The 25,659-nt window shown below is 40.7% G+C and overlaps 2 protein-coding genes across 2 annotated transcripts in view; one reads left to right on the forward strand and one right to left on the reverse strand.

Annotated features, from left to right (window-relative positions):
- The window catches only part of fhip1b (FHF complex subunit HOOK interacting protein 1B), a 716,414-nt gene that overhangs the window by 62,507 nt on the left and 628,248 nt on the right, over positions 1-25,659 (reverse strand). The gene's annotated exons all lie outside the window — the stretch shown is intronic.
- On the forward strand, positions 3,242-7,837 carry gdf3 (growth differentiation factor 3). The gene is made up of 2 exons (XM_062059679.1): positions 3,242-3,630; positions 6,935-7,837. The coding sequence occupies exons 1-2, from the start codon at positions 3,351-3,353 to the stop codon at positions 7,759-7,761; spliced, it is 1,107 nt and encodes a 368-aa protein (XP_061915663.1). The 5' UTR covers positions 3,242-3,350; the 3' UTR covers positions 7,762-7,837.

Genomic DNA, 25,659 nt, shown 5'->3' on the forward strand with positions numbered 1-25,659 from the left:
TTCGTAATTAAATCAGATTTGATTGATGGGAGTCAACATAAAAGCCAAAAAGTGCGCGGGGGGGGGGAATATTTTTATTTATATTGTTGAATTTTTGCTGATTAAAAATGCTAAAACCAATCCAATGTAGGTCCGTCTGTTAAGTATTAGTGGGATTGTTGCAGCTATTTATCTTTTTCAACTCGTTCTTGTAAATGAATCAGAATATTTCATCATTTTCTCTTGCAAGGCGGCGTTATTAAACGTCTAGATAAGCGCTAAAACAAATACAATCCTAAAAACCACAAAAAGAACTATCTTATCGGGCACGCCGGGAGGTCCTGTCACTTAAATCGAACACGGCGGTGGGGCGATACTTCAGATTATGGTACCGATCCGATACCAAGTAAAATACATGCCCAGTATTTCTGATACGATTTACTTTTAATTGAATTCCTTTTTTTTTTTTTTTTAAAGATAGTTTAATGATTTTGACAATCATTTATTGATCACCATGATTATAATCAAGAAAAGAGCACAGGACAAAGTTATTTATGAGCAATTGCACAATTTATAAACGGTGTAAAGTAACCATAGCAAAAAATAATACAATCAATTCACATTTGAATTGCAATTATTTGTTATTCCAATTCCGAATCAATTCATGATTTTGAAAAACGTTTTTTTTTTTTAAAGAATCAATTGGAAAAACGTTGTTTGACTTTTTTCACTAAGTAACATCTCAGAAAACACTCAGCTCTCCAAGTACCACCATAGTGACATTAGATTACAGTAGTGTAGTACACCTAAGTATTCAAGTACAGGCATAATGACAACATTAAAATACAGTAGTGCAGTACACCTAAGTATTCATTAAGTACCGGCATAATGACAACATTAAAATACAGTAGTGTAGTACACCTAAGTATTCATTAAGTACCGGCATAATGACAACATTAAAATACAGTAGTGTAGTACACCTAAGTATTCATTAAGTACCGGCATAATGACAACATTAAAATACAGTAGTGTAGTAGATCTAAGTATTCATTAAGTACCACCATAATGACAACATTAAAATACAGTAGTGTAGTAGACCCAAGTACTAATTATGTACCACCATGATGACAACATTGAAATACAGTAGTGTAGTCGACCTAAGTATTCATTAGGTACCACCATATTGACAACATTAAAATACAGTAGCATAGTAGGCCTAAGTATTCATTAAAAACAAGGCACATGTTTTACTTTACAAGTATTTGTAATATTTTTGCCACTGTAACACGGAACACAGTTTGAACAGTAACACTGTGTTGGAATGTAGGAATAAAAAAACACTACTTTAATGAAATGATTATTTGGCGTACCACTAGATGGAGCCTGCATACCACAGTTCATGAGAATTACTGCTTTAAACCATTTCCAATAGGAGTTGTTTTTATCCCAAATTATATCTTATGAGAATCAGTTTGAATTAAGAATCGTGTTGAACTGAGACTTGATTCTGAATTGGAATCAAATTGAATCGTGAACATCGAGAGGAGCCAGATGCGGTGGTTCGGGCATCTGGTCAGAATTCCCCTTGGACGCATTCTGGTGTTTGGTGCACGTCCGACCGGTATAGGAAACTTACGGGGAAGACCCAGGACACGTTGGGGAGACTATGTCTCCCGGCAGGCCTGGGAACGCCTCGGGATCCAAGCGGCTGGAGAGATGGAAGTCTGGGCTTCTCTGCTTAGGATGTCTCCCCAGCGACCCCACCTCAGGTAAGCGGAAGAAGATGGATGGATGAATCGTAAACTCACTTTTATGAGCAAGGACAAGAAATATTTGTGATGATAAATATAAAAGCGACCTGAAAAATACATCGTTCTCAATAATAATAATACAAGCAAGCTCAAAAATAATTAATTAAGAAGTTTACACTACTCACACTCTTACTTAAAAAGTAAGAGTGTGAGTAACATTTTTCTTCTTTTTAAGTTTATTAAACTTCTTATTTTTAATTAATATGAACTTGTTTGCAGATTATGTAACTGCTACTAACTCACAGTTACTTAAAGCTCAGTGGATTAAACAAAATGTCTTAATTTGAAAGAATAAATAATTGAATCGAATCAAGAATGAACTAAGAATGAATCAATCGCATTATAGATTTATAGTAGATAAATTATTACATGCGCACACACACAGAGGAAGTGCTTTTATTTTGTAGCATTTGCATGCACTTCCTCTTTAGGCAGCAGACACGAGGAGGAACATTAGGGCTGTGAATCTTTGGGTGTCCCACGATTCGATTCAATATCGATTCTTAGGGTCACGATTCGATTCGAAATCGATTTTTTTTAAAAGTCAACACGATTCTCGATTCAAAAACGATTTTTTTCCCGATTCAAAACGATTCTCTTTTCATTCAATACATAAGATTTCAGCAGGATCTACCCCAGTCTGCTGACATGCAAGCAGAGTAGTAGATTTTTGTAAGAAGCTTTTATAATTGTAAAGCACAATGTTTTATCAACTGATTGCAATAATGTACATTTGTTTTAACTATTAAATGAACCAAAAATATGACTTATTTTATCTTTGTGAAAATATTGGACACAGTGTGTTGTCAAGCTTATGAGATGCGATGCAAGTGTAAGCCACTGTGACACTATTGTTCTTTTTTTTTATTTTTATAAATGTCTAATGATAATGTCAATGAGGGATTTTTAATCACTGCTATGTTGAAATTGTAACGAATATTGATACTGTTGTTGATAATATTCATTTTTGTTTCACTACTTTTGGTTTGTTCTGTGTCGTGTTTGTGTCTCCTCTCAATTGCTCTGTTTATTGCAGTTCTGAGTGTTGCTGGGTCGGGTTTTGGAATTGGATTGCATTGTTATGGTATTGCTGTGTATTTGTTTTGTTGGATTGATTAATTAAAGATTTTAAAAAACAAACAAAAACAAAACAAAACATCGATTTAAAAAAATATGAGAATCGATTCTGAATCGCACAACGTGAGAATCGCGATTCGAATTCGAATCGATTTTTCCCCACACCCCTAAGGAACATGTTTGAGTTGGCTTAATTGGTAAGTTGAATTAAATTATAATTTAAAAGTACATTTAACAAACTCCAAATGTTTACGATCTGATATACTCAAATATTTGAGTTTATGAAGTCAAAAAATATGTGGCAACTGATTGCCTCACTTTTTTTTTTTTAGTTCTGCTTACTTATTCGGGTTTGCAGTGAGTGTCAAGTCTATACTGATACCGCGAGTGGTATCGACCCGCATCGATGCTTGGATTGACCTTCCCGCCCGTACCACCTGCGGTGATGGCGAAAGTCGCGCACAGCTGAGTCGAGTCGTCGCCATGCTCGCTGTCCTCGGCCTGCTGGCGTGCGTCCTCGGCGTGTTCGCTCTCCCCCGGGCGGAGGACCCGTCCGGCCAGGGGCGGCTCCTCCTCTCCGCTCTGGGTCTCTCCGAGCGGCCGCGGCCCGCCGACGTCCCCCGGGCCCGGCGCCACGTTCCCCCCGCGCTCTGGAAGATGTTCCGGAGGTCGGGCCTGCAAGCCCAGGCCCAGGAGAGCGACCCGTGCACGGTGTCGGAGTACGGCGTCCGCGGCAACATCATCCGATACGTGCAAGACCAAGGTAGGCCTGCCGGAGCCTGATCAGAAGCAGCAGTTAATTGAATTGTGAAAGTTAGAAGTCACGTTTTTTGAAGTTGTTACACTAGCACAGGGGTCGGCAACCCGCGGCTCTAGAGCCGCATGCGGCTCTTTAGCGCCGCCCTAGTGGCTCTCTGAAGCTTTTTAAAAAATGTATGAAAAATGGAAAAAGATGAGGGGAAAAAAATATATTTTTTGTTTTAATATGGTTTCTGTAGGAGGACAAACATGACACAAACCTGCCTAATTGTTATAAAGCACACTGTTTATATTAAACATGCTTCACTGATTCGAGTATTTGGCGAGCGCCGTTTTGTCCTACTAATTTTGGCGGTCCTTGAACTCACCTTAGTTTGTGTCCATGTATAACTTTCTCCGACTTTCTAAGACGTGTTTTATGCCACTTCTTTTTCTGTCTCATTTTGTCCACCAAACTTTTAACGTTGTGCGTGAATGCACAAAGGTGAGTTTTGTTGATGTTATTGACTTGTGTGGAGTGCTAATCAGACATATTTGGTCACTGCATGACTGCAAGCTAATCGATGCTAACATGCTATTTAGGCTAGCTATATGTACATATTGCATCATTATGCCTCATTTGTAGCTATATTTGAGCTCATTTAGTTTCCTTTAAGTCATCTCAATTCAATGTATATCTCATGACACACTATCTGTATGTAATATGGCTTCTAATTTGTTGCGGCTCCAGACAGATTTGTTTTTGTATTTTTGCTCCAATATGGCTCTTTCAACATTTTGGGTTGCCGACCCCTGCACTAGCAAGTGGCCCCATTTTGCTCTTAAATAGTGCTTATTTATTACAGTTATAATCAAAAAGCCCACATTATTCACATGTTTATTCGTTATCATTAACATTGTTTAGATCAGGGGTGTCAAACGTACGGCCCGCGGGCCGGATTAGGCCCGTGAACAGGTTTTATCCGGCCCGCGGGATGAGTTTGCTCATGTATAAAAATGAGCCGAAATGTTCTGTTCTAAATGTGTCCACTAGATGTCGCAATAGCAATTCTTTGTATCTTTGTAGATTATGCTACATATGTAAAAAAAACAACAAAAAAACAGATCACCAGTCAAGGAAAATGAGCAAACTACATAAATAACAGCCTGTAATTTGATTTTGATATTTTTAGATGGAAAATTAACACCAATGAGTTGACTGATGAACAATATCACATAATTTATTCAGAAAGTATAAATAGCGACAAATAAAGATAGAATACTATTAACCGCAACATGTAAGTGTAAAAAAAACCCCAACAACATTATGATTTGTAAATTTTCAGAATGTGCTTGTTCTATTTTTAAACAAAGAAAACAATCTGAAGTTGTCTTTATTTTTAAGTTATCGTGCCGTGATTTTACCAGTCTGGCCCACTTGGGAGTAGATTTTTCTCCATGTGGCCCCCCCGATCTAAAATGAGTTTGACACCCCTGGTTTAGATTCAAGTGTTTTTCAGCCACTGTGAGATTATGTAATTTCACCTAATTGGGACAAGCGGTAGAAAATGGATAAATGGAAGGGTTAAAAATAGTTTTTGCACACAAGTAGTTGTAATCTGTAAATAATGCGCCTTTGTTGAGTGTCTGTACTGTCTAGAGCAGTGGTCCCCAACCACCGGGCCTAGGCCCGGTACCGGTCCGCACAAGAATTAAAAAATATATAATATATATATATATATATATATATATATATATATATATATATATATATATATATATATATATATATATATATACATTTTTTTTAAAATTAAATCAACATAAAAAACACAAGATACACTTACAATTAGTGCACCATTCACACTCATTCGCACAAAAGTTTGTTTCTTTCTGTTATTAATATTTCTGGTTCCTACATTATATATCAATATAGATCAATACAGTCTGCAGGGATGCAGTCCGTAAGCACACGTGATTGTATTTTTTTATGACAAAAAAAATCAGTATTCATTAAGTACCACAATAATTCTTTAACAATTACATTTAAAGGCCTACTGAAACCCACTACTACCGACCACGCAGACTCAGGGGCGCCGAAAAGGGGGGGGGGGGGGGGGTAAAGGAGACGGATTCTAGGGGCCCATTATGAGGGGGGCCCAGAGAGGCCCCTAATGATGATGAAATTATAATGTTGCCGCTGTGTTGGGGGCCCTGTAAAGATTCTTTTCATGGGGCCCAAAATCCCTAGTGGCGCCCCTGCATCGGTGATCGGGTGAAGTCCTTCGTCACTCCGTCGATCGCTGGAAGGCAGGTGAGCACGGGTGTTGATGAGCAGATGAGGGCTGGCCTAGGTGGATAGCTAATGTTTTTAGCATAGCTCTGTGAGGTCCCTTAGCTAAGTTAGCTTCAATGGCGTCGTTAGCAACAGCATTGTTAAGCTTCGCCAGGCTGGAAAGCATTAACCATGTAGTTACAGGTCCATGGTTTAATAGTATTGTTGATTTTCTGTCTATCCTTCCAGTCAGGGGTTTATTTCTTTTGTTTCTATGTGCAGCTAAGCCCGATGCTATCACGTTAGCTCCGTAGCTAAAGTGCTTCGCCGATGTATTGTCGTGGAGATAAAAGTCACTGTGAATGTCCATTTCGCGTTCTCGACTCTCATTTTCAAGAGGATATAGTATCCGAGGTGGTTTAAAATACAAATCCGTGATCCACAATAGAAAAAGGAGAAAGTGTGGAATCCAATGAACCCTTGTACCTAAGTTACGGTCAGAGCGAAAAAAGATACGTCCTGCACTGCACTCTAGTCCTTCACTCTCACGTTCCTCATCCACAAATCTTTCATCCTCGCTCAAATTAATGGGTTAATCGTCGCTTTCTCGGTCCGAATCGCTCCCGCTGCTGGTGTAAACAATGGGCAAATGTGAGGAGCCCTTCAACCTGTGACGTCACGCTACTTCCGGTACAGGCAAGGCTTTTTTTTATCAGCGAGCAAAAGTTGCGAACTTTATCGTCGATGTTCTCTACTAAATCCTTTCAGCAAAAATATGGCAATATCGCGAAATGATCAAGTATGACACATAGAATGGATCTGCTATCCCCGTTTAAATAAAAAAATGTCATTTCAGTAGGCCTTCAATCTACATTACGCACAGTTTGAACAGTAACACTGTGTTTGAATATTTAACAAGTGATTCTTAGGCATACCGCCAGATGGAGCCAGGTTTACGTACCACAGTTTCAGAGTTGCTGTGTTGGATTATTGAGAAAAACACAACTTTTCGAGCTGTAAGGTAAAGAAATGATTGATGTGTGTGTGAACACAGGCAGGCTGGTGCCAAGTCAAGGGGGGTTGTGTGCGGCCTGCGTGGACCAGCATCTCTTCTTCAACATGTCTGTTCTGGAGTCGGCGGAGGTGTTGTCGCTGGCCCGGTTGCACGTGCACTTCGTGTGGAGGTCCGGCAGTCCTGCGGCGCTACTGCGAGCTCCTCCCACTGTCAGCGCGGTTATATACAAAGTGGTCCGGTCCACGCTGAAAGGAGCCGATCCCCGCGCCAACCGTCGGCTGCTGCTGTCGCAGTCGGTCCAGCTGCGTCCGGAACCGGTCTCCGTCACCTTAGACGTAACCACAGTGGCCGATTCTTGGCGCCGGCCAGCCCGCAACTACGGCCTGCAGCTGGAGCTGCGTCCTCTCGGGGCCAACTCACAGGAGCCTCAATCCCCGCTGGATTCGACCGCGCCTCTTGTCCAGGCCTCGCTGGTTGCGGTGTCGCTCAACCCGCACCAGTGCCGGTCCCGGCAGAGGAGGAGCGCCGCCCGCCCCCAGGTATCGCCCAGCAACGTGTGCAAGGCACGCCGCCTCTACATCGACTTCAAGGACGTGGGCTGGCAGGACTGGATCATCGCCCCTCAGGGCTACCTCGCCAACTACTGTCACGGGGAGTGCCCCTTCCCACTCAGCGAAAGCCTCAACGGAACCAACCACGCCATCCTGCAGACCCTGGTCCACTCTCTGGACCCGCACGGAACGCCGCAGCCCTGCTGTGTCCCCATCCGCTTCTCGCCGGTCTCCATGCTGTACTACGACAACAACGACAACGTGGTGCTGCGTCACTACCAGGACATGGTGGTGGATGAGTGCGGCTGTAGGTGACCGCCGGCGCCCCAAACTTTTGTGTGTTGACCATAAATTGTGCATCACAACTTCAATAAAGCTTCTCTGAATGAAACCACACAGGTTATTAATGATTCGCATAACTGAAATAAAATAGACTCTAACCCAGGGGTGTCCAAACTACAGGCCGCCAGTCTCTTCAGTTCATCAAAGCAACGTGGAATACTTTCAAATTCATCTTAATTACCAGGCGGTCTCTGAATGCACACAACCTTCCCTAGTCATGGTGCAAATAAATAAATAAATAAATGAGGCTAACATAAAGGTCAACACACATGGTCACACAACACAACCTGCTCACAGAACATTGTGGATTTTACGAAACACACCATAAAAGTCAAAATTACACATTTAAATCCGTTAGAGTGCATGATGGGAAAAATGTAAAACACTCTCCACCCATATTCGTGTTTGGCGCATTTTAGCTGTTTGATATTTCTGATTGATTACAAAACTTTAAGAAGGTCGTCACGGAAATAAGGTAGAAGTCAAACTTTCACATACTCTTAATATCCACTTATATATCCATTATATTAATATGTGCACACACACACACTCTTAATATTCAATTATACTCATTATATATCCATTAAATTATATATCATAATATATGTGCACACACATATACAAATATACACATGCATAGATGTGTGTATATATACATTATATATATATATATATATATATATATATATATATATATATATATATATATATATATATATATATATATATATATACTGTATTGCCAAAAGTATTTGGCCACCCATTCAAATGATCAGAATTAGGTGTCCTAATGACTTGGCCCGGCCACAGGTGTATAAAATCAAGCACTTCGGTATGGAAACTGTTTCTACAGTGATTTCCAGTGTGGAACTGTCATAGGATGCCACCTGTGCAACAAATCCAGTCGTGAAATGTCCTCGCTCCTAAATATTTTAAAGTCAACTGTTGGCTTTATTACAAGAAAATGGAAGAGTTTGGGAACAACAGCAACTCAGCCACCAAGTGGTAGGCCACGTAAACTAACAGAGAGGGTTCAGCGGATGCTGAAGCGCATAGTGCAAAGAGGTCGCCGACTTTCTGCACAGTCAGTTGCTACAGAGCTCCAAACTTCATGTGACTTTCTAATTAGCCCACGTACAGTACGCAGGGAGCATCATGGAATGGGTTTCCATGGCCGAGCACCTGTATCTAAGCCATACATCACCAAGTCCCATGCAAGTGGTGTAAAGCACATCGCTACTGGACTGTAGAGAATTGGAGATGTGTTCTCTGGAGTGATGAATCATGCTTTTCCATCTGGCAATCTGATGGACGAGTCTGGGTTTGGAGGTTGCCAGGAGAACGATACATTTCGGACTGCATTGTGCCGAGTGTGAAATTTGGTGGAGGAGGAATTAATGTGTGGGGTTGTTTTTCAGCAGTTGGGCAGGCCCCTTAGTTCCAGTAAAAGGATCTTTGAATGCTCCAAGATACAAAAAAAAACAACAATTTGGACAATTCCATTCTCCCAACCTTGTGGGAACAGTTTGGCGCGGGCCCCTTCTTCTTCCAACATGACTGTGCACCAGTGCACAAAACAAGGTCCATAAAGACATGGATGACAGAGTCTGGTGTGGATGAACTTGACTTTGCCTGCACAGAGTCCTGACCTGAACCCGATAGATCACCTTTGGGATGAATTAGAACGGAGACTGAGAGCCAGGCCTTCTCGACCAACATCAGTGTGTGACCTCACCAATGCGCTTTTGGAAGAATGGTCGAAAATTCCTATAAGACACTCCGCAACCTTGTGGACAGCCTTCCCAGAATAGTTGAAGCTGTAATAGCTGCCAAAGGTGGACCTACATCCTATTGAACCCTATGGGTTAGGAATAGGATGGCACTTTAAGTTCATATGTGAGTCAAGCCAGGTGGCCAAATACTTTTGGCAATATAGTGTGTGTGTATATATATATATATATATATATATATATATATATATATATATATATATATATATATATATATATATATATATATATATATAAAGTAATCGGCTTTCGCCCCCTGACCAACTTTTTTTTAGCCTAATGCGGCCCCCAAATCAAAAAGTTTGGACACCGCTGCTCTAGTACAAAAGTTACCCACTCGCAACTACTTTTCGAACATGTTGAAAAGAGAAACTGGAAATTGTGATGTATCATGTTGTATGCTTGCATGTTCGAAATAAACTCAAACTCAACTCAACTCAACTCAACATTCGTTTGCAGGGCCGGCCTATGGCATAAACACTAAACGGTGTTTAGGGACACAACCACTAGAGGGAGCACATGATCAAGGCCTGAGCTTTAGTTGTTTTTATTTAGTTTAGATTCGTCAATCATGAAATGCGACTTTGTTCAAGTTGAGATAAAATCAAGTTTGCTGTCAAAGTTCAAGAATAACTGTGGTGCGTTCAAGGAACCTTGATTAAAGTTTGAAACAGAGGTCTCAGTAGTTTAGAGACTTAGCCCCCAGTAGATGCACTAACAATACTTACGATGTATATTATCCACTAATGATATGGAAAGAAAAACTTTACATATAAGTATGTTTAAAGTACATTTTAATGTGATTATTAAAAGTCACATTCTGGCTACGTTATATCCTTTTGTAAAAAAAACAAACAAAAATAAAGGGGTTTTAAGAATATTTCTAGGCGCCTTTAGCCCCCCTAAAAAGGCCTAATGATACTACTGTTCGATTGCTGAATGAAAAACAATATTGATCAAACAAAGTCATAAACATGTAAAAAAATTTAAGTATTCTGATTACGGAGTGCGCCATCTACTGTGCTGTTATCGCGTGTGGAAGACAGACACGTACTGTACGTCATGTCACGACCCGATTAGTACCGAAACGTCAATTCCGTTTGTTTTACGGCAGTTCGTATCATTTCCGCCGTCACTGTTGCCATGGTTTTCTTTTTTGTGATATTTTTATTTCCATAACGATGTCATATGAAAGATTACATACAATACGAAACTAACCATTTAGTGGTCAATTGTACGGAATATGTACTTCACTGCGCAACCTACTAATTAAAGTCTCAATCAATCAATCAATCAATCAATCAATCAACCTTAATACAGTACTACATTTTGAAACCGTACAGAAACCTGAACGATGTGCTCAGAAATCAAGTGTTTTTTACAACTTTATTTACATCAAATACATACATTCACAATACTGTCTACGTTTTGTCGTAAGTTAAAGTGCCTTGTTAAAAATAAATAAATCAGTGGCGCCCCCGTGCGTCATTAATTTAAATGACAAGAGTGTAAGTGGTTGAAAATGGAGTAATGTGGCGATAATAATCGTTGTTTTTTTTTTATTTTTATTTTTATTTTTTATAAATCTACCCCTTATACATGTTTATATTCTTGTTCCGTTATACTCTTATAGGTAAGCTTTTTTATACAAGACATTAATAAAACATTCAAATATCACAGTACATGACGTGGCACTAAAACAAAAAAACCCTCCAGGAAGTGACGTAGACTTTGCCCATGCGTGGACCGATCAGGTCTTTTTGCACAAATCGGGTAGTGAGACGTTAACAAATAACGTTATTCTGCACTAAATGATATTCAACTGTAAATAGCCTACAATAAAAATGATACATACACTTGTTTTTTTTAATAATAGTGAGTGGCCTTTAATAATTTAGTGATTTTAATAGCCAGTGATTTCCTGAAATAAGTGACAGACATAATAAGGCGGAGGAAAAAGTAGTTCCCACTAATCGCGTTTCATTTAGACATATTCGCAAGTATTTAGTTACTTTACACCGTGTTCCTGTTAATGATATAAATTATAGGGAAAGACTGAAGAATCAAAAGTATTCATATTTTGATTTGAGAATCGATAGTAGAGCATATAGATCTGGTAACGGCGGTACTGATATTTTAGTATCGATCCGCACATCACTAACAGAACGATGGATTCAGTCATGGATAGATGGAAGTGTTTTCATGCAAGAGGGAACTGGTTTGATATATTGATTAAAAAGTTATTTTCCCCACACAACATTTTCTTAGGGTTTTTGAGTCAAATTAAGTCAATACTTAGTTTTTTAGTGCATGTAAACACACCGAGTGTGTGATTGTGGGTTGGCAATGTTAGGTTTAGGGTAAGGTGGGGGCCCTTCAGCAGTCTAATAATAATAGACAAGTAATGTTTAACGACCAAAATGGAGCCCAAACTAAATTTAGTTTCTGTTCTCACAAAGCCTGTGACACAACAGTACACTAATTAGTATACTAATGGAAATATACCGACAAGAACACATTTAACACACAATACCAAACTGGACGTCAAACGTCTACAAGTGGCAAAATTGGTGCAAATGCATTAACGAAGGTTAACCACTAGATGGTGCGATAATCAAAATACAATGTTTTTGGCTTTAACGCTGTTTTGCCCAAGAAACAATGGCGATAAAAAAAAAAAAAAAATTTAAAACGGAGAACTCATGTTACATTAACAATGTATTCGAAGTTACATGTTTTTAATTGAAATTAGTTTTTGCTAGCTTGTCAATCATTGTGACCGGTAGCACACCAAATATACCAGTTTCATCCTCTGGTTTTGAAGTTCTACTTGTCTTTGATTGATTGATTGATTGATTGATTGATTGAAACTTTTATTAGTAGATTGCACAGTTCAGTACATATTCCGTACAATTGACCACTAAATTGCAGCACCCAAGTTTTTCTACGTCGAGGACAGAATTGGGATATCCAGAAGATCAAATTGTTTTAGAAATCCACCAGGGCTGCTCTGGGAACCATGCCACCGTATGTCTTGTAGAGGTTAAAGGCCTACTGAAATGAATTTTTTTTTAATTCAAACGGGGATAGCAGATCCATTCTATGTGTCATACTTGATCATTTCGCGATATTGCCATATTTTTGCTGAAAGGATTTAGTAGAGAACATCGACGATAAAGTTCGCAACTTTTGGTCGCTGATAAAAAAAAGCCTTGCCTGTACCGGAAGTAGCGTGACGTCACAGGTTGAAAGGCTCCTCACATTTCCCCATTGTTTACAATGCAGCGAGAGCGATTCGGACCGAGAAAGCGACGATTACCCCATTAATTTGAGCGAGGATGAAAGATTTGTGGATGAGGAACGTGAGAGTGAAGGACTAGAGTGCAGTGCAGGACGTATCTTTTTTCGCTCTGACCGTAATTTAGGTACATGGGTTCATTAGATTCCACACTTTCTCCTTTTTCTATTGTGGATCACGGATTTGTATTTTAAACCACCTCGGATACTACATCCTCTTGAAAATGAGAGTCGAGAACGCGAAATGGACATTCACAGTGACTTTTATCTCCACGACAATACATCGGTGAAGCTCTTTAGCTACGGAGCTAACGTGATAGCATCGGGCTTAACTGCAGATAGAAACAAAATAAATAAATCCCTGACTGGAAGGATAGACAGAAAATCAACAATACTATTAAACCATGGACCTGTAACTACACGGTTAATGCTTTCCAGCCCGGCGAAGCTTAACAATGCTGTTGCTAATGACGCCATTGAAGCTAACTTAGCAACGGGACCTTACAGAGCTATGCTAAAAACATTAGCTATCCACCTACGCCAGCCCTCATCTGCTCATCAACACCCATGCTCACCTGCGTTCCAGCGATCGACGGAGCGACGAAGGACTTCACCCGATCATAGATGCGGTCGGCGGCCCAGAGACGGAGGAAGTCAAGGTGAGGTCGGCGGCTAGCGCGTCTGCTATCCATCTCAAAGTCCTCCTGGTTGTGTTGCTGTAGTCCGCCGCTAATACACCGACCCCACCTACAACTTTCTTCTTTGCAGTCTTCATTGTTCATTAAACAAATTGCAAAAGATTCACCAACACAGATGTCCAAAATACTGTGGAATTTTGAGATGAAAACTGAGCTTTTTGTATTGGATTCAATGGGGTCCGAATACTTCCGTTTCAACGATTGAAACGGAAGCGCATACGTCATCATACATAGACTTTCAACCGGAAGTTTCGCGGGAAATTTAAAATTGCACTTTATAAGTTAACCCGGCCGTATTGGCGTGTGCTGCAATGTTAAGATTTCATCATTGATGTATAAACTATCAGACTGCGTGGTCGGTAGTAGTGGGTTTCAGTAGGCCTTTAAGAATGAGATATGATTGCATTATTATAGGAGATTCTGACATTGTTCATATACAAATCTGTCCATGAAGTGGCAAAAGCACAGGAACAGTGACCGTGAGGTAGGTCTTTAGCTTAGAAACCCCCCAAAAACTATGAATTGCTCCAGTTCAGAAACACAATTCTTTCACTTTCTGGTTGCCATTTTTTGCAGAAAAAAAAAGCCAAACGATACTGAGCCGCAGTTACATACACAAATTGTTGTACATGGACCTCCTAAAGTTGTGTGATGTGAGACATCAACACGGTCTCTTAGAACTCTCATAAAGTTATCGTACTCGATTGTTGATGAGATTTAAAAGTGATGAAATGTCCACATCACGTAGAACAAAAGTGCTTAAGTCTTGGCAGTGTAGAATAAGGCTTCTTTAATAGAAGTTACCATAGAAAGGTATTGCCTTGGAACTGCCCAGCAGGCACAAGACATTGAAACAACGTTGAGAACTTGTTGAATTAGGTCCTGACTTTGAGCAACTCAAACCTAACGTTGGAAAAACATGCTTTTTGACGACGTTTAATCAATGTTGAGTTTTGACGTTGATTTGACCATTGAATTTTGGTCATTTCCCAACCAATATTTTACAACTCAAATACAACATTGAAACAACATGCTTTTTGACCACGTTTATTCAATGTCAGGTTGTCAATCAATCAATCAATGTTTATTTATATAGCCCTAAATCACAAGTGTCTCAAAGGGCTGCACAAGCCACAACGACATCCTCGGTACAGAGCCCACATACGGGCGAGGAAAAACTCACCCCAATGGGACGTCGATGTGAATGACTATGAGAAACCTTGGAGAGGAACGCATATGTGGGTAACCCCCCCCCCCCCCCCCCCCCCTCTAGGGGAGACCGAAAGCAATGGATGTCGAGTGGGTCTGACATAATATTGTGAAAGTCCAGTCCACAGTGGATCCAACACATCAGCGAGAGTCCAGTCCATAGTGGGGCCAGCAGGAAACCGTCCCGAGCGGAGACGGGTCAGCAGCGCAGAGATGTCCCCAAACGATGCACAGGCTGGCGGTCCACCCGGGGTCCCGACTCTGGACAGCCAGCACTTCATCCATGGTCACCGGACCTGTGCAACTCCCCCTCCCCAAGGGAGAGGGGAGCAGAGGAGAGAAGAAAGGTTGTGAGGTTGATTTGACCACAGAAATTTGGTCATTTTTCAACCAATATTCAACAACTCAAATACAACGTTGAAACAACATGCTTTTTGACCACGTTTAATCAATGTCAGGTTGTGACGTTGATTTGACCATTGACTCTTGGTCATTTTCTAACCAATATTCTACAACTCAAATACAACGTTGAAATAACATATTTTTTGACAACGTTTATTCAATGTCAGGTTGTGACGTTGATTTGACCATTACAATGTGGTAATTTCCCAATCAACTACGTGGGTCCAACGTTAGACACCAACATTGTCTCAATTTACATATACAACTATTTTGCAACAAAGTCAGTTTTAAAGGACATGTATGTATAATCAACGTTGTATCAATGTCTTGTGCCCGCTGGGTGGTACTCTAAGCAGTTGATTCTACTCTGACTCTGCAGGTTGATTCAGATTCTTTCCCCATATCATAACTGTATCTATTTGTTTAGTGTTAGTGTGAACAGTGCAATTCCGATTTAAAAAAAATCAGAAGACGCCTCTTTCGTACATGGTCATAAATCGATATGTATAAGACTGCAGTCTGAACGCAAAGGTCGCGTCTTATATTTCATTAAAAGGTGACTAACTTCACAATTCTTAAATAGGAGCAGAAAACAGTAAGCGGCAAAAATAAGATGTTTCGTAACTCATTCCAGCAAGTGCCCAAATATTGCCATACCAAAATTCTTACCCTCTTTCTTTGTAATATTCTAAAGCAGGGGTCCCCAAACTACGGCCCGTGGGCCGGATCCGGCCCGCCAGCGTCTAAAATCAGGCCCGCGTGAAGTCCCAAGTATTAAAAAAAAAAATAAAAAATTGTACCGCTTGCTACTCACAGTGTCTCCTAGCCTAATTTTATTTATTTTATTTATTTTTTTATTTTTTATTAATCAATCCAACAAAACAATACACAGCAATACCATAACAATGCAATCCAATTCCAAAACCAAACCCGACCCAGCAACACTCAGAACTGCAATAAACAGAGCAATTGAGAGGAGACACAAACACGACACAGAACAAACCAAAAGTAGTGAAACAAAAATGAATATTATCAACAACAGTATCAATATTAGTTACAATTTCAACATAGCAGTGATTAAAAATCCCTCATTGACATTATCATTAGACATTTATAAAACATTTTTAAAAAAGAACAATAGTGTCACAGTGGCTTACACTTGCATCGCATCTCATAAGCTTGACAACACACTGTGTCCAATATTTTCACAAAGATAAAATAAGTCATATTTTTGGTTCATTTAATAGTTAAAAACAAATTTACATTATTGCAATCAGTTGATAAAACATTGTCCTTTACAATTATAAAAGCTTTTTACAAAAATCTACTACTCTGCTTGCATGTCAGCAGACTGGGGTAGATCCTGCTGAAATCTATGTATTGAATGAATAGAGAATCCTTTTGAATTGAAAAAAAATCGATTTTGATTCGAACCGTGACCCCAAGAATCGATAATGAATCGAATCGTGGGACACCCAAAGATTCACAGCTCTAATATATATATATATATATATATATATATATATATATATATATATATATATATATATATATCTAATATATATATATATATCTTATATATATATATATATATATATATATATCTAATATATATATCTAATATATATATATATATATATATATATATATATATATATATATATATATATATATATATATATATATATACACAGCCCGGCCCCCGGCCAAATTTTTTTAATCCAATGCGGGCCCCGAGTCAAAAAGTTTGGGGACCACTGTTCTAAAGTAAATAATTCGGTTACGTTTTCTGCAATTGCGAAAAAATCCTTAAAATTGCCACAAATTTGCCAGGACTGACACCTCCACAAATTGGGGCCATGCTTACTTCCAACAAATATATCGTGTTTTGGGCCGATGCGGAACACTTCAATGGCGCGTTTTGTTCAAATCATATACAACTGAGGTCTTCAACAGGGGGTCCGCGACCCCCAGTGGTTCGCAGATGTATTGCAGGGTGGCCGTGAAATTTCTGGCAGATTTAAAAATATATATCCCCCTGCAATTTTTCCGCAAATGTAAATGTCTCTAAATACACATGACCATTGAGCAACACACCGTCATGTTGTTCATGGAGAATAAATCATATAGCATTAATAAATAATTGTATTATTATATTCATGTCAGCATTTAAGATTGCTAGCAATTAGCGCTGTTGTTGCCAGCTAACAATTAACGCTGTAGTTGCCAGCTAGCGATTAAAGCGCTAGTTGCCAGCTAGTGATTAGCACTCTCGTTGTCAGCTAGTGATTAACATTGTAATTACCAGCCAGCGATTAGCATGTTAGTAACAAGCTACTGATTAGCGCTCAAGTTGCCCGCTAACAATTAGCACTCTTATTGACAGCCCGTTTTCAGCAATCGACTGCAATGTTAGTCAGCTGGTGATTAGAGCGGGAGCTTCCAGTTAGTTATCAGCGGCAAAATAGTGTTATTTGAATGTTAATGTAAAATACAATCATAATTCCATACAAGGTATATAAGTAGAGGGTCCTTCTCTCCATCAGTTTGGAGGTCCTTGACCTGGATGACCTTGAAGGCCCCTGATATACAAATTTAAGTTGTCTTTTTTAATGCAACGTAAACCACAACATTATATCAGATTGAACAAAATAATCAGAGTAGGACGAAAAGTTAGTTAGTTCTTAGCAGAGGTGGGTAGTAACGCGTTACGTTCACTCCTTGACATTTACTTCAGTAACCTTTTGGATAAAGTGGACTTGTCAGAATAGATTTAACGCAACGTCCTTTTTACTACTTTACCCACCTCTGGCTCTTAGTGCAGCCTTTGACACAACCGTTACATTATTGTTCTTATTACTTGTTTTTATTAGGTCGAAGTTGAGCTCAGTTCAGCTTGGTTGGTGATGGTGTTAAATGAACCAGGTTCGGAATAACCGATTACTGTTGCACCTAAGAAATCTAATCTAATCTAATCTAATCTAATCTAATCTAATCTAATCTAATCTAATCTAATCTAATTTAATCTAATCTAATCACCACTAAAGTGGAAAAGCCAAAAATAAAAAATGAAAAATAAAAAAACCCATCACAGTCTGATACAGTGATTAAAGGCCTACTGAAAGCCACTACTACCGACCACGCAGTCTAAAAGTTTATATATCAATGATGAAATCGTAACATAGCAACACATGCCAATACGGCCGGGTTAACTTATAAAGTGCAATTTTAAATTTCCCGGGAAACTTCCGGTTGAAAACGTCTATGTATGATGACGAATGCGCGTGACGTCAATGGTTGAAACGGAAGTATTCGAACACATTGCATCACAATACAAACAGCTCTGTTTTCATCTCAAAATTCCACAGTATTCTGGACATCTGTGTTGGTGAATCTTTTGCAATTTGTTTAATGAACAATGGAGACTGCAAAGAAGAAAGCTGTAGGTGGGATCGGTGTATTAGCGGCTGGCTGCAGCAACACAACCAGGAGGACTTTGAGTCGGATAGCAGACGCGCTATCCGACGCTAGCCGCCGACCGCATCGATGATCGGGTGAAGTCCTTCGTCGCGCCGTCGATCGCTGGAACGCAGGTGAGCACGGGTGTTGATGAGCAGATGAGGGCTGGAGTAGGTGGAGCGCTAATGTTTTTATCATAGCTCTGACGAGGTCCCGTAGCTAAGTTAGCTTCAATGGCGTCGTTAGCAACAGCATTGCTAGGCTTCGACAGGCGGCACAGCATTAACCGTGTAGTTACAGGTCCAGGGTTTGGTTCGGTGTCTCCTGACAGTAGTATTGTTGATCTTCTGTCTATCCTTCCAGTCAGGGGCTTATTTCTTTTGTTTCTATCTGCATTTAAGCACGATGCTATCACGTTAGCTCCGTAGCTAATGTGCTTCAACGATGTATTGTCGAGTAGATAAAAGTCACTGTGAATGTCCATTTCGCGTTCTCGACTCTCATTTTCAAGAGGATATAGTATCCGAGGTGGTTTAAAATACAAATCCGTGATCCACAATAGAAAAAGGAGAAAGTGTGGAATCCAATGAGCCCTTTTACCTAAGTTACGGTCAGAACGAAAAAAGATACGTCTTGCACTGCACTCTAGTCCTTCACTCTCACGTACCTCATCCACAAATCTTTCATCCTTGCTCAAATTAATGGGGTAATCGTCGCTTTCTCGGTCCGAATCGCTCTCGCTGCATTGTAAACAATGGGGAAATGTGAGGAGCCTTTCAACCTGCGACGTCACGCTACTTCCGGTACAGGCAAGGCTTTTTTTTTATCAGCGACCAAAAGTTGCGAACTTTATCGTCGATGTTCTCTACTAAATCCTTTCAGCAAAAATATGGCAATATCGCGAAATGATCAAGTATGACACATAGAATGGATCTGCTATCCCCGTTTAAATAAAAAAAAAATCATTTCAGTAGGCCTTTAAAACATATCATTGGCTTTTAAGGAACTACATGGAATTAGTTAAAATTCTGTTTGTGGGATTGCTTATGCAACACATGGACCAGACCTGTCGCTTGCCCACAGTCCAGGCTGCCAACCCACTGTCCACATGGCCGGGTAGTGGGGTTCACTTAACGTACCATCGCACAGCTAAAATTACTGGTGTCCGTTACACTTACTGCTTGCAAATAATGCTAATAAAGGATCTGTGCGTGTAAAAGTCATTCATTACACCCTGCAGGGATTAGCGCTTGGACTAGTACTTGTGCAGTCTTTAAAACTGGTCTTCATACAATTTCCCTTGCTAAATATTAGAAAGCACTTTTTTGTGTTTTGAGCTGAACCCGTGTGATGTACCATGCCTGGATGTTGCACAGTCAAGTATCTGGATATATTAATGATAGCTTTCATTGTACAGTTTTGATGATGTGTTGATTCTCTCAAGTGCTGGGCTTTGCTGGACCACAACGACATGTTTATTCAACATTTACATTTATGTAGTTTTTAACTTGAAATCACGACCCGCAACACGTAATGATGATGAAATAAACACGTTGAAGTTTCTCATGTTGACAGCATACTGTAGTTGTTGTGTCTAATAGGTGCTCTAATAACAAACATGTTTATTGCGATGGTGTCATTAGGAGAAGGTGCTTGTTTGTCAGACACGTCGTCCCCTTAGGCCACCTCGGTGTGACCACTGGCTCGTAATTAGTTGCTCCATTGTGTTCCCCTGAGGCCTGGCTTGTTATTCGCCTCGTGTTACAGTATCCTTACATCACTCCTAATTAACCACAGTGAGACCCACTGCGTCCGTTGTGTTTTGAGAAGACAAACACCAGAAAAACATTTGCCACAAGAAGTGCATGACCCCGAAAAGACCTGTGGACAATAAGAAGTTTAATGAAGGTCAACATGATCAACCAGCACCTGCATCGAATCAGATCACACAATTGTGCGGGTAAACCAAAAACAATTAAATACAAATAAAAAGAGTTCAAACCTGATTGATCCTCAGGACACTGAAATGATTGAACTGGACTGTTCATTGCCTGAGAAGACGTTTTGCCTCTCAGCCGAGCAGGTTTCATCAGCTCACAGACTTAGATAGGGCAGCTCTCGTCCGTGGCAATGGTGCAGGCAGGATCCAAAGTACTTATCCTCTAAAATGTGGACATACCCAAACACAAATGGTTTCACTCTGTTGTGGTGCAAAGGGCAGTTATTCAGTTATCTGTGCCAACACAACAACAATCATTAGGATGGAGTGACCAGCATTACATTCAGTTGTTCCAATGGTCAAGAGCGCACCTCAAACTAAAAGTGCCTGTTTTCTTTTATTTGTTGGAGGGTGACTTGCTGAATCTCTTAGCAAGGGTAGATAGGACAGCAGTGGATGTGGGGGATAGGTTAGTGTCGCAGACCCTTACTCTCTGTTTTCAACTTCGACATAGATGGCCTCCCTCACTCTCTTTGCAAACCATTCGTCTTCCATGTCCAGAATGTTTTTTGTCCTCAAAGAGTGCTTCTTCTCTTTGAGGTGCAGATAGACAGTTGGGTCTAAACCTGAAGGGTTTTCCCATCCGTGCTTTCGCAGTGGTTCTTTTGTTTCCCCAATATATTAATCAGTGCATTTGTCACGAAACTTCACACAAGGTTGTTTTTCCAGGCATTGGGTGTTCGGTCTTTGGAATACACCAGCCGCGGTCTCAGGGTGGTACCAGGTTTTAAGTTAGCTGAATGTTTGGTTGGTTAAAGGCCTACTGAAACCCACTACTACCGACCACGCAGTCTGATAGTTTATATACCAATAATGAAATCTTAACATTGCAACACATGCCAATACGGCCGGGTTAACTTATAAAGTGCAATTTTAAATTTCCCGCTAAACTTCCGGTTGAAAACATCTATGTATGATGACGTATGTGCGTGACGTCAATCGTTGAACCGGAAGTATTGGTACAAAAATGAATAGAATACAAAAAAGCTCTGTTTTCATCTCAAAATTCCACAGTATTCTGGACATCTGTGTTGGTGAATCTTTTGCAATTTGTTTAATGAACAATGAAGACTGCAAAGAAGAAAGTTGTAGGTGGGATCAGTGTATTAGCGGCTGGCTGTAGCAACACAACCAGGAGGACTTTGACTTGGATAACAGACGCGCTATCCGATGCTAGCCGCCGACGCTAGCTGCCGACGCTAGCCGCCGACGTTAGCCACCGACGCTAGCCGCCGACCGCACGGATGATCGGGTGAAGTCCTTCGTTCTTCCGTCGATCGCTGGAACGCAGGTGAGCACGGGTGTTGATGAGCAGATGAGGGCTGGCTGGCGTAGGTGGAGCGCTAATGTTTTTATCATAGCTCAGTGAGGTCCCGTTGCTAAGTTAGCTTCAATGGCGTCGTTAGAAACAGCATTGTTAAGCTTCGACAGGCTGGAAAGCATTAACCGTGTATTTACATGTCCATGGTTTAATAGTATTGTTGATCTTCTGTCTATCCTTCCAGTCAGGGGTTTATTTATTTTGTTTCTATCTGCATTTGAGCCCGATGCTATCACGTTAGCTCCGTAGCTAAAGTGTTTCGCAGATGTATTGTCATGGAGATAAAAGTCACTATGAAAGTCCATTTCGCGTTCTCGACTCTCATTTTCAAGAGGATATAGTATCCGAGGTGGTTTAAAATACAAATCCGTGATCCACAATAGAAAAAGGAGAGAGTGTGGAATCCAATGAGCCCTTGTACCTAAGTTACGGTCAGAGCGAAAAAAGATACGTCCTGCACTGCACGCTAGTCCTTCACTCTCACGTTCCTCATCCACAAATCTTTCATCCTCGCTCAAATTAATGGGGTAATCGTCGCTTTCTCGGTCCGAATCTCTCTCGCTGCATTGTAAACAATGTGACAATGTGAGCAGCCTTTCCTCCTGTGACGTCACGCTACTTCCGGTATAGGCAAGGCTTTTTTTTTATCAGCGACCAAAAGTTGCGAACTTTATCGTCGATGTTCTCTACTAAATCCTTTCAGCAAAAATATGGCAATATCGCGAAATGATCAAGTATGACACATAGAATGGATCTGCTATCCCCGTTTAAATAAAACAAATTCATTTCAGTAGGCCTTTAAAACATATCATTGGCTTTTAAGGAACTACATGGAATTAGTTAAAATTCTGTTTGTGGGATTGCTTATGCAACACATGGACCAGACCTGTCGCTTGCCCACAGTCCAGGCTGCCAACCCACTGTCCACATGGCCGGGTAGTGGGGTTCACTTAACGTACCATCGCACAGCTAAAATTACTGGTGTCCGTTACACTTACTGCTTGCAAATAATGCTAATAAAGGATCTGTGCGTGTAAAAGTCATTCATTACACCCTGCAGGGATTAGCGCTTGGACTAGTACTTGTGCAGTCTTTAAAACTGGTCTTCATACAATTTCCCTTGCTAAATATTAGAAAGCACTTTTTTGTGTTTTGAGCTGAACCCGTGTGATGTACCATGCCTGGATGTTGCACAGTCAAGTATCTGGATATATTAATGATAGCTTTCATTGTACAGTTTTGATGATGTGTTGATTCTCTCAAGTGCTGGGCTTTGCTGGACCACAACGACATGTTTATTCAACATTTACATTTATGTAGTTTTTAACTTGAAATCACGACCCGCAACACGTAATGATGATGAAATAAACACGTTGAAGTTTCTCATGTTGACAGCATACTGTAGTTGTTGTGTCTAATAGGTGCTCTAATAACAAACATGTTTATTGCGATGGTGTCATTAGGAGAAGGTGCTTGTTTGTCAGACACGTCGTCCCCTTAGGCCACCTCGGTGTGACCACTGGCTCGTAATTAGTTGCTCCATTGTGTTCCCCTGAGGCCTGGCTTGTTATTCGCCTCGTGTTACAGTATCCTTACATCACTCCTAATTAACCACAGTGAGACCCACTGCGTCCGTTGTGTTTTGAGAAGACAAACACCAGAAAAACATTTGCCACAAGAAGTGCATGACCCCGAAAAGACCTGTGGACAATAAGAAGTTTAATGAAGGTCAACATGATCAACCAGCACCTGCATCGAATCAGATCACACAATTGTGCGGGTAAACCAAAAACAATTAAATACAAATAAAAAGAGTTCAAACCTGATTGATCCTCAGGACACTGAAATGATTGAACTGGACTGTTCATTGCCTGAGAAGACGTTTTGCCTCTCAGCCGAGCAGGTTTCATCAGCTCACAGACTTAGATAGGGCAGCTCTCGTCCGTGGCAATGGTGCAGGCAGGATCCAAAGTACTTATCCTCTAAAATGTGGACATACCCAAACACAAATGGTTTCACTCTGTTGTGGTGCAAAGGGCAGTTATTCAGTTATCTGTGCCAACACAACAACAATCATTAGGATGGAGTGACCAGCATTACATTCAGTTGTTCCAATGGTCAAGAGCGCACCTCAAACTAAAAGTGCCTGTTTTCTTTTATTTGTTGGAGGGTGACTTGCTGAATCTCTTAGCAAGGGTAGATAGGACAGCAGTGGATGTGGGGGATAGGTTAGTGTCGCAGACCCTTACTCTCTGTTTTCAACTTCGACATAGATGGCCTCCCTCACTCTCTTTGCAAACCATTCGTCTTCCATGTCCAGAATGTTTTTTGTCCTCAAAGAGTGCTTCTTCTCTTTGAGGTGCAGATAGACAGTTGGGTCTAAACCTGAAGGGTTTTCCCATCCGTGCTTTCGCAGTGGTTCTTTTGTTTCCCCAATATATTAATCAGTGCATTTGTCACGAAACTTCACACAAGGTTGTTTTTCCAGGCATTGGGTGTTCGGTCTTTGGAATACACCAGCCGCGGTCTCAGGGTGGTACCAGGTTTTAAGTTAGCTGAATGTTTGGTTGGTTAAAGGCCTACTGAAACCCACTACTACCGACCACGCAGTCTGATAGTTTATATACCAATAATGAAATCTTAACATTGCAACACATGCCAATACGGCCGGGTTAACTTATAAAGTGCAATTTTAAATTTCCCGCTAAACTTCCGGTTGAAAACATCTATGTATGATGACGTATGTGCGTGACGTCAATCGTTGAACCGGAAGTATTGGTACAAAAATGAATAGAATACAAAAAAGCTCTGTTTTCATCTCAAAATTCCACAGTATTCTGGACATCTGTGTTGGTGAATCTTTTGCAATTTGTTTAATGAACAATGAAGACTGCAAAGAAGAAAGTTGTAGGTGGGATCAGTGTATTAGCGGCTGGCTGTAGCAACACAACCAGGAGGACTTTGACTTGGATAACAGACGCGCTATCCGATGCTAGCCGCCGACGCTAGCTGCCGACGCTAGCCGCCGACGTTAGCCACCGACGCTAGCCGCCGACCGCACGGATGATCGGGTGAAGTCCTTCGTTCTTCCGTCGATCGCTGGAACGCAGGTGAGCACGGGTGTTGATGAGCAGATGAGGGCTGGCTGGCGTAGGTGGAGCGCTAATGTTTTTATCATAGCTCAGTGAGGTCCCGTTGCTAAGTTAGCTTCAATGGCGTCGTTAGAAACAGCATTGTTAAGCTTCGACAGGCTGGAAAGCATTAACCGTGTATTTACATGTCCATGGTTTAATAGTATTGTTGATCTTCTGTCTATCCTTCCAGTCAGGGGTTTATTTATTTTGTTTCTATCTGCATTTGAGCCCGATGCTATCACGTTAGCTCCGTAGCTAAAGTGTTTCGCAGATGTATTGTCATGGAGATAAAAGTCACTATGAAAGTCCATTTCGCGTTCTCGACTCTCATTTTCAAGAGGATATAGTATCCGAGGTGGTTTAAAATACAAATCCGTGATCCACAATAGAAAAAGGAGAGAGTGTGGAATCCAATGAGCCCTTGTACCTAAGTTACGGTCAGAGCGAAAAAAGATACGTCCTGCACTGCACGCTAGTCCTTCACTCTCACGTTCCTCATCCACAAATCTTTCATCCTCGCTCAAATTAATGGGGTAATCGTCGCTTTCTCGGTCCGAATCTC

The sequence above is a fragment of the Entelurus aequoreus genome, linkage group LG10 (genome assembly GCF_033978785.1).
Source record: "Entelurus aequoreus isolate RoL-2023_Sb linkage group LG10, RoL_Eaeq_v1.1, whole genome shotgun sequence".
Classification (NCBI taxonomy): domain Eukaryota; kingdom Metazoa; phylum Chordata; class Actinopteri; order Syngnathiformes; family Syngnathidae; genus Entelurus; species Entelurus aequoreus.